This window comes from Abramis brama (genome assembly GCF_963993115.1).
Source record: "Abramis brama genome assembly, chromosome: 4".
Taxonomy (NCBI): domain Eukaryota; kingdom Metazoa; phylum Chordata; class Actinopteri; order Cypriniformes; family Leuciscidae; genus Abramis; species Abramis brama.
Genome location: NC_139966.1, coordinates 24055146 through 24069482, shown reverse-complemented (window position 1 = coordinate 24069482; position 14337 = coordinate 24055146). Strand labels below are relative to the sequence as shown.

Genomic DNA, 14337 nt, shown 5'->3' with positions numbered 1-14337 from the left:
CATTGCAAGCTTGCACAGTTCTGAGAAGAATCCACTTCAACATCATGCACAAACCAGGTAAAACTGATAATCTAAAATGGCTCTGTCAAAAATTATAAAGCTTGCTATATTTGAGTTCAATAATAGTTTTTGATACATATATTTGATTCATATCAAACAAAAATGGGGAAAAAATGGTTTGACATAGAAAAGTTCCAGAGACCCCTGGTAGGTAGGTAAAGTAATTAAAAAAATAAGTAAATAAAGAAATGGTGTATGCACTAAATCGTTTAAATCATTAGTGTTTTGCCTCCTAGACAGAATCTCACGTATTAGATGTGGTTCAAACCTTTCTTTGGTAGTTATTTTCAGCACACCACTGAACAACATATATTTTCTATTTCACAAAGAATTCGACTCTGGATGCTGCTGATATATGTTTTATTATTAGTATAAAAATGCACATATACGTATTTCTATGCACTTTTGTAATTTTAGAAAAGGACTTTTGTTTTGGAGTTGTGATTTGACGTCATAAGGCTGCGTCGCGCTCTTGCTTCTGTTGTGATTCGGCTGAAGAAGGTTAGTGTTTGTAAAGTGTTTAATTCAAAGCTATCCGTTCAGGTTATTTTATAGTTTTAACCGGAATTGTAAAAAATAATGCGTTATTATTGAATGTAACGCTGTGATGCATCATCTAACATCAATGCATGTTCATTTGTGTGAGTAAAGCGCATCCACACATGATTAACAGAAAATGTGCGTCTCATTTCGCTCCCTTTATTATGAATCAGTTTATCATGAACACGAATTCAGTCACGGGTAGAGCTGAGCAAAACAGAGCTTTTTGAAACTCCGAGTCAATTGAATCAAATGCTTTTCAAAATGATTCAGTGATTCGAAGTGCTTGATTCGTGAAAATAGTGTAAATGCAACGAGAACAACAAACACTAACAATTTTTACATTTAAAAATGTAATTACATATCATTAACTACCTATTTTAAACGAAATATTAATCTAAAAATGAGAAATTTTATATTTTGTGTTCTTTAATTCATTTGTAGTGCTAGTTTTGAGCCTTTTTATAACTTTTAGATTAATCAGGTGATTTAAGTCCATTAACTCTCACTCTGACTGACTCTCTTACCATTGAACTGAACTACTGAACTTTAAACGCACACAGAGATTTAGTTTTGAGTGTTTTTCTTTCTACTAATTATTCTCATCCTAAACATTCTATTATAAAGATGGCGTTTATTAAAGTGGAGAGTGAAGACATGAGGATTGAAGAAACAATTACAGTAAAACATGAAGATACCGAGGAACAAACAAAGATGCTGTTTATTAAAGAGGAGAGTGAAGAAATGCAGATTGAAGAAACATTCAGAGTGAAAAAAGAAGATCCTGAGGAACAAACAGGTTGGTTTCTTTCTCAAAGCTGAACTCCGTCATTTGATCCTTATTAAAATGTCCAGTTCTACAGAAATGAATGATATTTTTTTAGAATGAGTGTCCTAACAGGGTTTGGGTCAAAAAGGGTCTTTGGTGGCGGTGGATGAACACTGTGTGAACTGTGAGCACAGTACTGACAATAAATCCAAAATAAATGCAAAGAAACAGTTTGTAATATTAATTTATCCTATATATTCATGAATTAAAATGAATCGCTGTCAGGACAGATCATAAAACAATGTGCTGATAACAATTTTTCATTTAAACATTTGTAAATGTGTGATAAGTCACTGATTAAAAAAAAGTGCAAAAAAGTAGCATTACATATAAAATTAGGCTGCCCCTGACTAAAGATTTTTCTAGTCGACTAGTAGTCATTCATTTGAGCCATTAGTCAACTAATCGCATGTTTATATTAACTTAATTACTTGAATATATACTGGGTGGCAGGGATACTAAACCATAATAATCCAGGCGTAATCTATTCTGTGCTCGAGCGCACACATAAACTTCTAATAGTAGACATTTCAGGCTTTCTATAGATATTTCTCATGTCTGTGAGGCAAGCATACGCTGAGTTTCAGTTCATTTTTGTGACGCGCAGTTCATGGAAACTGAGACGGCAGTAATCATATTCTATTTTAAAAAACACAACATTTTGTTGTTATTATTTCTTTAAACAAACAAAAGACCCTTTACAGTTTCAAATTATGTATTTCTCTTATAGGGTTTGTTCACCCAAAAATGACATTTCTGTCATTAATTACTCACCCTCATGTCGTTCCAAACCCGTAAGACCTTTGTTCGTCTTCAGAACACAAATTAAGATATTCTAATGAAATCCGCTGTTCTATAAACATTAGAAATGATGTACTGTTACATCCATCCAATGGGATCTAGGTATTTGGAGATTTTTTTGGCTTTTGTCTTGTCAGAATCAGTACAGGAAAATTACTAGACATCCCATATTTGCTATTCTTAAAACAGTCTGGAATGTTATTCAGGTTGTGAAGACATTTAAAACTGTGTATCCTTGACATATCAGTGAAATATAATGACATTGGCTCCTTAGGGAAGCATACGAGGAGAAAAGCAGAGGACCTAATACTGAGCCCTGTGGCACACCATACTTTCCTAGAGTGAATGAAGAGTCTTAGTCGGCTAGATGTGACAGATGTCCACAAATGCCTACATAATTATAAATCTATCCAAGAGAATGTCATAGTTGGTGTTGGCGAAAGATCTAATGACTAGATGCCGAAAGCAGTTTGTTTATAACTTATATAAATAAACAATGTGGCTTACATCCTGACTGATATTGTTCACAAATACAGTTTCTCTGCAAAACTGAACATAGTTGAGATGCCAATGTTTTTCTAATATTTTAGACCTAAATTGCAGGTGTACCAGTTCTTATTGGTCAAACTGTGGGTTTTAGATAGTGGGTTTGATAACTTTTTAGTATTTGGGATGTGTCCCTAAAAGTAAAGAGTAAACAATATTGTGAAGAGGTTCTGAGATTACAGGTAACAACTCTTTCAGTTGCTTTGTGGCTACAGGATTCTGCATACATGCCTACATGTTTGGTGTCTGTTGTTTGGTGCCATTGTTAACTTCTCTATTTTCACCTTAGACCTGACAGCGCTGAAAGAGGAGAGTGAATTTCTGAATGAAATGGAGGAGAAAGACCAGTATGATTTCACAACTGGAGAAAACTCATTTAGTTGCTCAAAGACTGAAAAGACTTCCTCACGAAAAAGAGCTAAAAAAACCCAAACCAACTTCACCTGCCAGCAGTGTGGAAGGAGTTTCAAGAAGAAAGGAAGCCTGAAAACCCACATGAGAGTTCATAAGAGAGAGAAGCCTTTCACCTGCCCTCAGTGTGGAAAAGGTTTCACTCAAACGGGAAGCTTTAACAGGCACATTAGACTTCACAATGGAGAGAAGCCTTACCCCTGCAAACTGTGTGGGAAGGGTTTCACGACAGATCTAAACCTAAGGTATCACATGAACAGTCACACTGGAGCGAAGCCTTTCACATGTGATCAGTGTGGAAAGAGTTTGAGACACAAGGTAACCCTTAAACAGCACATGAGGCTTCACTCAAAAGAGACCGTTTTCAAGTGTCATCAGTGTGGGGCGAGATTTAAAGACAGTAAACACCTTGAGAATCATGTATTAAGTCACACTGGAGAGAAGCCTTTCATGTGCTATCAGTGTGGAAAGGGTTTCACACTTAAAGGAAACCTGCAGACTCACTTGAGAATTCACACTGGAGAGAAGCCTTTCACCTGCCCTCAGTGTGGAAAGAGTTTCACACTCAATGGAAACCTTCAGACTCACATGAGAATTCACACCGGAGAGAGGCCTTTCACGTGTCCTCAGTGTGAAGGGAGTTTCACGTATAAAAGAGACCTGAAGCGTCATTGGAAAAAATGTTGTGGAAAGGCATCGCAGTGTTCCTCAGCGAAGCAAGAGGCTTAGAAAAAGGAGCGATTTCAAAGTCATTTGCACATTCACTCTGGAAGAAGGCAATTTAATTGGGATTAGTGTAATAAAAAATTGTCACACTTTAGATTCGTGTCCAATTCTCACTAATTAACTACGACTTTTGCCTCAGTCTCCTAATTGCTGCTTATTAATAGTAAGGTAGTTGTTAAGTTTAGGTATTGGGTGGATTAAGGGATGTAAAATAAGGTCACACAGAAAGAAACTTAGGTTTTATAAGTACTAATAAACAGAAAATATCCTAGTTATTGACAACCAATATTCTACAGGCATGAAAACTCCTCACTTTTCGGCGAAATTCGCCGTTTTAAAACCAAAATAGGTCACCTACGTGATTTGTGCAGATCCGATGAGAAAATATTTATTGGGGAGGTGGGGGGGTCGTGGCCAGCATTTACCCGCTATATCTCTATAGTTACCATGAACTTCGCAGCTTTAGAAAACCAATCATCATTCCTAATGCCGAAACCTGACAGCCAATCCTAGTCGGAGTAGGGCAGAATTGTTTTCAAAGTCTTTTACACCGCGAGTCTGACAACTGGACACACTCCCGAACATAGAACCGCACGTCGGAAAGCAAGCCTGAGGTAAGTTAGCTTACAATGTTAACTGTCCTGTCAGATACAGGCAGCGATGTTGCCAATGTCATTATTTTTAATTTTGACATAGAAGAGGGCGGGATAATTTCGCGAGCGGGCGCGGGCGCCGTGTGCACTGAGCGAGCAGGAACGAGTAGTGAGTTGTCGTCGAAAAAGATGGATAACGTAAAAAAGCTGTCGGGTGCTAAAAATAGAAAAAGAAAGAGGGGAAAGGAGATGGCATGTCAATTGATGCGACAGCAACTAAATAAGTGCATGGTGAAAGGCTACAGGTAGGATTTTGTTTTGTGTGACGTCCAGGCATGTAGGCTAATGCCATCGGGACTACCGGGAGATTCCCGATGGGCCGACGTGCTTTTTGGGCCGATACATCTCATACTTTTTTGTTTCGTTTTTTGTCTTAACGGCCCATAAAACTCGTACATCGGCGGCCCATTCGTTTCATTTTGCTAAATTGGCGGCGCTGGGTTATTGCGTAATTAGTGTGTAATGCATTGGTCAAAAAAAAAAAGTCAGCATTAGTGTTTTTTCTGACACCCCATGAAACACATTTATGGTTATTTTCTTGCTTGACACTGGGCTAGCCCAATCACATCTCTAATGTGAAGTATAGAAATATTCTCTTTCATTAGTACAAAACTAATTATGAAAGTTTCCTTTATTTTTCAGTGCATTTGTTTTACAATATGGCTATTACTATCATGGGATTAATATTATAACTATTATTGTAGTTGTTATGTAGACAGACACTGTAACTAAAAGACTTTTGAATTTTTCTTTGTTTAATTTGCACCAGATTGCTGAATTTAACATTAAAAAGCACAATTTTTTCTTACGGGGGAGCATGCCCCCGAACCCCCCTAGAGGGAACAGAGGTCCACTCACCACAGTGATCCAAAAATCCTGTGAGAAACACTGGTATTGCTAATGCCATATATATATATATGATTGGATTGGATTTTTTTGCTGCCGCATCCTTCTCACCTTTTTTACCCCTGACCTGTTTTCATGCCTGATTCTAGTAATATGCATGCTAATAATCAAATAGTTAATAGTGAGAATTGGCCCTTATACTAAAGTGGTATAAAAATTATTTTGTCACACCAAACCGACTTCAATGTGTATTAGTGGCAAGGAAAGCCGACTGTGTTTCGGTACTTGAACTAAAAGCTGTACTTGAACACACCAAAAGGACTAAAGGAAACTGTCAACTAGCACATGCATTTTTATAAATACTTGTGTGAACAGATGATGCTCCTACACGTCATTTATTTGCATCTGTCTCTTTGGCTTGATGCTGTTTATTTTCTTTTGTCATGTATATGTGATTGCCTATGGCCATACTTGACCATCTCCTTCGATAAAGTTTCAAATATTGAGCGGTTGCAGGAGAAACAGTCTAATTTCTAAGGTTGTAGTGAAGCGTCCTCCTATATTTTATTCAGTTTAACACCTCAAAACTTGTGTCCTTCAGTGAGATAATGATGTAAAAAAAAAATTGTCATGGGGACCACTGAGCAAGAATCAAGGCTTCATCTGTATTTTTATGGACAGTTGTTCTGAAATGTGTTTGTCCGACCAAATTTTAAGTAGGCGTTTTACCTCGTTCACCTCGTGGCTATGCTCACACTAGCTGCATTTCCATTACAGATTTGCACAAAACTATTGCGAAATGACACCGTTTCCATTAAACGATGCGACTAAAATGTTGTTGTTTTTTTTTACTCGCGCGAGTCATTCCAACAATCATGGCGACAGATGTTTGTAGGTTTGTGTATATTCCAGCCTCCACACTAGGCATTATTTTTATTGGAAGGAGACGATGGTGTGTTTATTCAAGCATTAATGGCAACTTTGGAAAGGAAAGCCCCTTATACTTGAGAGCGGCACATATGAGGTGTTCCCCCTCCTTCTGTTTCAAGGTCTTGATAAATTGTGGCATTTTTTTGTTGTTTAGAACGTTGTTTGTTTAGTCTTTTATGAGTTTAATGAAGAACTCTGTCTCGTCTTCTGTCCAAACATATCACGTCATCTTTAAAGCATGATCGACTATACATCAGGTGACCCGTAAATGCGAAAAAGACGTTTCTATAGCAGTTTTGCGAAATATTCCTTTTTCGAATTGCCTGAAAAACCACCTCATGCAAGCTTAAATACTTTTTTGCGATATATGGGAGTTTTTGCGAAATCTACGTGTTTCCATTGGGCGTATTGTCAATTCACCATTTTAATTTGCGCAATTTGAAGGGTAATGGAAACTAGGGCTGGGCGATTTAAATCGCGATATTGTCATGCGCATCTCGTCAGTAAAGCCGGTTCCTTGATTAGTAGTAAATCGCCTTCACCTGCTTTCAGATGGAGCGGCATTTACTACAAAGAGCCGTAGTTAACTGACAAGCTGAGCCATATCGCATATCGTGGACGTATCGCCAGCGATAATTAATGCGATATGGCTCAGCTTGTCAGTTAACTACGGCTCTTTGTACACAGCAAAAACTCCAGTGTTAAATTAACACTCCTGGGAGTGTATGAGTCCACACTCAAGAGTGTTTAAGTTAATGAGATAATTAAGTGATTAATTTAGTGATGATTGAACATTATTGAAGACACCTGATGTTAACAAGCAGAATCACTGAAGGAGAAAATCACAAATTGTAAGTTACCGGTATGACGATCAATGGTTGCTTTAGTTGGACTCTTGACCCATATATTATTAACTTTAGATTTTGTTTGTCTGTTGTTTCTGAATTAAAATCACCAGTTGAACAAAGAAAAAAGTGATCTGATGGTGTTGGTTATGTTATGACAATCATCATTTGAACTTGATCACTGAACTCATTAAAATCCTTCTTTCTGACTTCGATTTATGTCGTTGGTTAGTGAATCTGCATAAATGCCCAGAATTTTTTATATAATATAAAGGATTTCTTAAAAGTTGTTTAAAAAAAATCATTCTTTTAGGCACACACAGATGTCAAGATTCAGTCTATGCATCTCAACAATGGTGAGGAGCAGAATATTCAATTAGGAAAAGTAAATTACATAGACAATTCAGATCATAATTTATTCATACCGCAATGCATGATGGGAGCCATTAATGAGTTGTGATTGGTTCATTGGTTCACTTTGTTCATTGTTGAGATTCACAGGCTGATTATTTATGTCTGTGTTTTAAATGAATTTATCTGAATGTCTTTTGATCAGAACAATGTTTATTAAATATTTAGAATTATAAGTACTGATAATCATAGGCTGAAAAATCACTAAACTGCTGCTAACAAGTTAAACCAAACTATCTCAATAAGTTTCCTTTTTCAGATCACAGCATGATTATGTCAAAACATAACCAACACTATAAGATAACATTTTACTTTGTTCATTTAACTGTTATAAATCAATAACAGCAAACAAAAAACAGTAAATATTAAAGTAAACAGATAATGGTCTAGAGCCCAACTAAAGCAAACACCCATCACCTTAATGGTAACTTACAATTTGTGATTTTTTTCTTCAGTGATTTTGCTTGTTAACATCAGGTGTCTTCAATAATGCTCAATCATCACTAAATTAATCACTTAATTATCTCCTCAGCCCTAAATGCCGCTCCATCTGAAAGCAGGTGATGGTGATTTACTACTAATCAAGGAACCGGCTTTACTGACAAGATGCGCATAACAATATCGCGATTTAAATCACCCAGCCCTAATGGAAACGCGGCTACTGTGAGTCCATAACTAATCATTTGCATATTGGAATCTGATCTAAACTATTAAAGGAGTCATAACCTAGTATTACATTGGATACCTACTGCTGTATTATAGTCTTTCAGGCCCTTCTAAAAAAGAAAAGTGGAAAAAAAAATAAACACAGACCTACTTTTACCCTTATTTCTGAAGGCATTATTGTCTCGCGAGATCAATGCGATGTTTTGGCTGTCGTGGACGCTCTATATGGCTCTGCACGCCAGTTGAAAGGGTTGTTGGGACAGCGTCATTAAAAATGAATTTCATCCACTGGTCCCTGATAGTTTCGTCCGATTTTGGGAGATAAAACACATTTACATGTTTTTTATGGCAATCAACCACAGAGCAAGTCCGGTGTGCACTCGGTTTCTCCATCTTTCTCGACTGAACTGAATATGAGGGGGAGAGGAGAAGGCTTCCTGCTGCGGTGTCCATATATGGTATATCCTACTACCTCATGACGTCAAGAGGGAGCTGAAATCAAAATCTCGTATTTGAGTGTGCGTGCACGCGCGCTGGTTTATTTACCCTGAGGTAAACAAACGCTTCACTTTTAAATATCGGCTTCCCGGCCAGTGTATAATCGTTAGTCGATCATAACATACATTGATTCTCGTGGAAAAGTGAAAATTGCAGGTTATGACTCCTTTAACTGTCCACAACTGTTCATATCTGATTTGTGTCCTGTTAGTTTTTCTGAATATCTGCATTGGTTTATATGGCAATGATGTTGCACTGGTTGGCATACGCTGGGACTACTGCATCTTCTGAGGCAGCGGCAGAAAAGTAGGAGGTTGGCAACTGTATATGTGTCTTTATTCCGTCCTGTCGTCTCCGCCAGTCTCAAAACATGTCTTAAAGGTGCTCTAAGTGATGTGACGCGTTTTTTAGGCCAAAACATTTTTTGTCACATACAGCAAACATCTCCTCACTATCCGCTAGCTGCCTGTCCCCTGAACACACTGTAAAAAAAACGCGGTCTCTAGACACCACAGGCTCCACAAATGGCAAGAAAAACAAACTGGGCTCACCCACACCACGAAACACAACAAACAGTGTTCCAGCCAATCACTGGCAAGAAGTATTTGAGGGTGGGGTTTGGGGGGGTTTTAAGATAATGTTTCTCTTTTTCTGCATTCTGTTCTGCAATATATAAAAGCATTTATCTAACTTGGCGACATTACACATTGAATGAAGTATCAGTAAAACTTAACTTTCTTTGTAGTGACTACTTTGACTTTCCTTTATGTTTATTCCTTATTCCTTTAGGTTTTTGTTTGACAACAATTCGAACGTCAACAAGAAGTTACGTCTCCCGGCATCGCTTAGAGCACCTTTAATTTATAGGCTATTGTAATTTTTTGCTCAACCAGCACTTGCAGTAACACAATCTTGTTTCAGCATGTTTCCTATAACATTGTCTGACATGTTTTACATGGCGTGAGGAAAGTCACATAAACCACGGGAAATTCGATTAGAGCAGTCAGACTGAAACTGATTCCATGTGAATTTTTTTTTTTTTTTTTTTTTTTGGGTTCGGTTTCAATATATTAACTGTAAACATGTATTTCAAGTAATTTTGGTGCTTACGTCATTGCATTTAACTTGTGTATGTACTTTAAGTTTGTTGTAAGTATATGTGATGAGTGCATGGTAAAGATAAACAGCCACATCTGCCTGGTTAACAAAAAGTGAAGTTGAAAACTTTTTGATTTGACTGGATTTTAATTAGTTTATTTCAGTGCTTCTCCCCATGGATTTATGCTGTCAAATTAGGGTGTATAAAACATCAAAGAGTTATTTTAAATGCATTGAATTTCTATGAAATTTCTCTAAACATTAAATTCTTCCCTAAACGCAATAAAGCACATTTTGTACACAATTTATACCATATTCAATATCACATTCTATCTGCGAGTGAAAATCGGGGCTAAAAACGTGGATTGTGTACACAGAGTAACGTACCATGTCTTAAAGTTCAAATCATTTAAAACTGGTTTCTTGAACATGACAATGAGTTCATTAAACTCAAATGGCCTTCAGTCACCAGGGGCCGTATGTATAAAGCCTGTCTTAAGTCTTAAGTGTGTCAAAATTCTAAGAATGACATAATTTTACTCTTAATCCTAGACTTAAGAATAAGTGTGATTCATAAAGTTTCCTAAGTGTCAAGACTGGGTCCCAGCTCCTAAATTATTTAAGAGAGCTGGAGAGGTCCCCTAACCTAGTTATGAGTAACAAGATGGCAGCAGAGAGGAGGAGGCCAAAAAAATTATGTATTGGAGTTAAATAATGACAGAGTTGATCATCAAGGTATTCTTTTTGTAACTAACCTTTAAGAATTTTTATAGCAATAAAAAATGAAATGAAAGAAATAATTAAATTTGTGTCGACTGGAAAAATGCAGCAGTGCAATCTGTGATGACTTAAGCTCCATTCCACAGTTAGCAGGCTCTTGAATAGCACTATTGTGACACTTGTGACAGCCGTCGACTCTGGAGCAACTCCACCAACTCCGGAACGGCAGCGGAGTCAATAGGTTTCCATTAAAGTCAATGTATGTATTTTCACTGACTGCGGAATGGCTGCGTTCCGACTCCGTCCCAGCTCCGGCGATCCGCAGATACGCAGAGCTTCTATCTTTGCTAGATGCCGTAGAGCTCGATTTACAGATCGTTTCTGATGAAATAGAACGGTTAAGATTAAAATTTGGACACATGCTGCTGGCCCGAGAATTTTAGGTTTCTTTCGCTTTCCCCCCCACCTCCACAATGGCTGCATAGGTGCACTGGAACAATCCTTCCTAAAAACGCATTAAACTTTTGTTTACAAAGACGTGAAACTCACCGAGTGGTCAGGGGTGTTCACTGATATGCTCACACAAACATCGCTGCAAAAGATGCTTTCCAACAGGTGTTTTACCATTCGTTGTAAAACTGTGGATCTATTTTTCCAAACGTCTCACACCCGTACATTCTTCCGTTGAGAGCTTGAATAAAAGACACTCCAGCCCAGTTGGTTGGTTGTTTCCGGCGGCGGAGTAATACCGTACCTCACAGCACATCCAATACAAGTCAATGGAGTTGGACAAAAATTACGATAAAACCTGTTGGAAAGCATCTTTTGCAGTGATTTTTGTGTGAGCATATCAGTGAACACCCCTGACCACTCGGTGAGTTTCACGTCTTTGTAAACCAAAATTTAATGCGTTTTTAGGAAGGATTGTTCCAGTGCACATATGCAGCCATTGTGGAGGTGGGGGGGAAAGCGAAAGAAACCGAAGATTCTCGGGACAGCAGCATGTGTCCAAATTTTAATCGTAACCGTTCTATTTCATCAGAAATTATCTGTAAATCGAGCTCTACGGCATCCAGCAAAGATAGAAGCTCTGCGTATCTGCGGATCGCCGGAGCTGGGACGGAGTCGGAACGCAGCCATTCCGCAGTCAGTGAAAATACACACATTGACTTTAATGGAAACCTATTGACTCCGCTGCCGTTCCGGAGTTGGTGGAGTTGCTCCGGAGTCGACGGCATATACAGTCAGACCCAGAGCAGTGCAGAAGAAGGCACAGGGCTTTGGAGCATGAGATGGATATGTATGAACCAGAAGCTACGCTACCTGCTGACGAAAACCCTCTCAGTTAATGGCAAAAATCGTGCGGTATGTATACACACAGACCTGCCAACCTGTACGCATTTTGCGTAGCGGATACGCATTTTGACTTCAAAGTACACTGGTACGATTTGTCACTCTAAACTACGCAAAAACCTGGTGACGCCTCTGTGCACGTGCAGTCCTCAAATCAAGCAACAGCAAAAGAAGAAGAGTTCGACCAATCATAGCGCTGGATTCATTCCCCAAACAGCAAGCGGGGATGATTGACAGATGCGTAAGGCCTATCATTAAAAAGAAACTGAAAATCGACACCAATAAAGAATCCCGCTCGATCCCCCTTCCACTCCCGCGGCCGTCGTCTGACTGATGTCATAAGCGAGGACAGTACAGTAGTCACTGTACATCTGACTCCTGAAGGTAAACGGCCTGGGGTGGATGTGGAAAGTTGAAATATTGTATTGAGTTAACTTAATCCTATGGATTCGACGATCGCATGGATTATCTTAAAATACTCATGGTCATTATTCATGGTCACTCAGAAAAGAGGAAGACATCATTCAGCCATGCAAAGAATAAAATGCTCAAGTAATGCTGAACAATAAATCTTAATAAATTTGAAATCGCTATGGCTTGGTGATTATGAAAGTGATGTGATTTGTGGATTACCGATAAGCGCGAGTCTGGAGAAACAGGCGTTTATTTATTCATTCTCAGTGTTGAGAAACGTAGCCTTCATGTGTTACGTTATTGTGTTAATAATAACTAAAGTGCCTAATTATGTTACATATTTATTTTGTATGAAAACTAGCGCGTTAGTTACTTATGGATTAAAAAGTACCATTGTATCAGTGTTGCGCGAGCTCTCTCACAAACACGGACGCGCACACACAGAGAGAGAAGATAATTGTAAAATGAAAATTGACGGGCTAAGTTTAAATTTTGTTCTTGTGTTTTTTTTCTGTCAAAATGTCAGAAAGCATTTTGTATTTTCCATCCGTGTTTTTAAAATTCGTTAAATGACGGACGTTTTACTGTTGACACAGCCCTCATTATATGTCGGATTCGTCTAACTTATACTTGATATTCTTTTTAGAATAAGTGATTCGGTTTGCTATTATTGGACTCCGGTACCCTGGTAATCCAGAGTTCTCGCGAGAGCACAAGTTGAATTTGCTCCGCGAGTTACTCTGGTGTCGAATAATGATGCTCATTAAATATGCCCCTCGATCTGAGCTGCACCAATCACATTGGGTTATCTGATATAGGCGGGCCAGAGGCGGGCTAAACAGATGATGACAGCGCTGTGACGTCGAAGTCATTAGTAAACATTGCAAGATGGCTATGGATGAACACCAGTTGTTTGAAACGGCTTTGGCCGCTACAATGAATGAGTTAGACTTGGCTTTTTATCTAAAACATGGAACAGAAGACGGCGCTAGAATCGTTCCTTTGCAAGAAGGACGTTTTTGCTGTTTTGCCAACCGGATACAGTAAGAGTCTAATCTACCAGTTAGCTGTCTATCCTTCTCATGGGCCTTGAGCAAGTGACTTACAATTTTCCAATCCCAGCAGCACAAACTATCCTTCTTTTTTGAGTACATTAGCTAGCTTCTTTAGATTTTTCGCTCCATCGGAACTGTCGGACCTTCGGAACTTCATAGGTGACAGTGTCACTGAGGTATCTGGCTTTGCCCACAACAGGAAGGATATTTCTTTATATTTTTATTTTATTGTAACACTTATGTTTGGAGAATGAATGTACTATTTTGTTAATCTGAAAGAGAAAATAAAAACTGAATCATAAAAAAAAACAACAAAAAAAAAACAATTCAATACAAGGTGTTAATGTTTTTTACGCATGGGCCAAAATGTTGGCTGCCGAAAATTATTAGCCAAAATGGCATTTTAGTTTTTTTGGGCCAAAAGGGAAAATGGCAGAATATACTGTATGCTACCCGTCAGTGTTCCATATAGTGCGCGGACAGCAAATTTATTCCTCTTTTGCATCTTTTCACACAGTCGTTTATGTCTTAAGTGAACGTAAAGAGTTGATGGAATCAGATGTGTATCATTATATTAGATCTGTGCATTTGGTCTTAAAGTGAAAGCAGCCTATAAATGCCTGCTGTCAAGTCATTAATGTTAATCAAACAACAAAACGCTTTAACAAAGATTATTCTATATTTAATTTATACAGTGAACACTGTAAGTTTTTTTTTTTTTTACATTTAGGCCTAATTATTATATGTCCATACAACCTAAATACACTACAAATTAGACCTTACATTAATTGTAACTTTGTTCTACTGTATTTTTTCTGTGCTTGTAATTTTTTTTTTTGGTATTGATTAAAATTTGATATTAGTTTCTGTTTTCGGTCAAGAGCATCCAGAAGTTTTGGTTTCAGCCTAGAATTTTAATTTGGCTGCATCCCTAG

General features: G+C 38.0%; 1 protein-coding gene across 2 annotated transcripts; it reads left to right on the top strand.

Annotated features, from left to right (window-relative positions):
• The first annotated feature begins 494 nt into the window (after positions 1–494).
• On the top strand, positions 495–5918 carry LOC311080624 (uncharacterized protein). Of its 2 annotated transcripts, none has more exons than XM_084110681.1 (3): positions 495–561; positions 1228–1399; positions 3066–5918. In XM_084110681.1, exons 2-3 carry the CDS (start codon positions 1228–1230, stop codon positions 3914–3916), a joined length of 1023 nt encoding a protein of 340 aa, XP_083966807.1. In that variant the 5' UTR covers positions 495–561; the 3' UTR covers positions 3917–5918. The 2 variants fall into 2 exon arrangements, with proteins under 2 accessions (XP_083966807.1, XP_083966806.1); XM_084110680.1 differs by having other exon boundaries at positions 529–701; positions 3066–5788.
• Positions 5919–14337: the final 8419 nt, after the last annotated feature.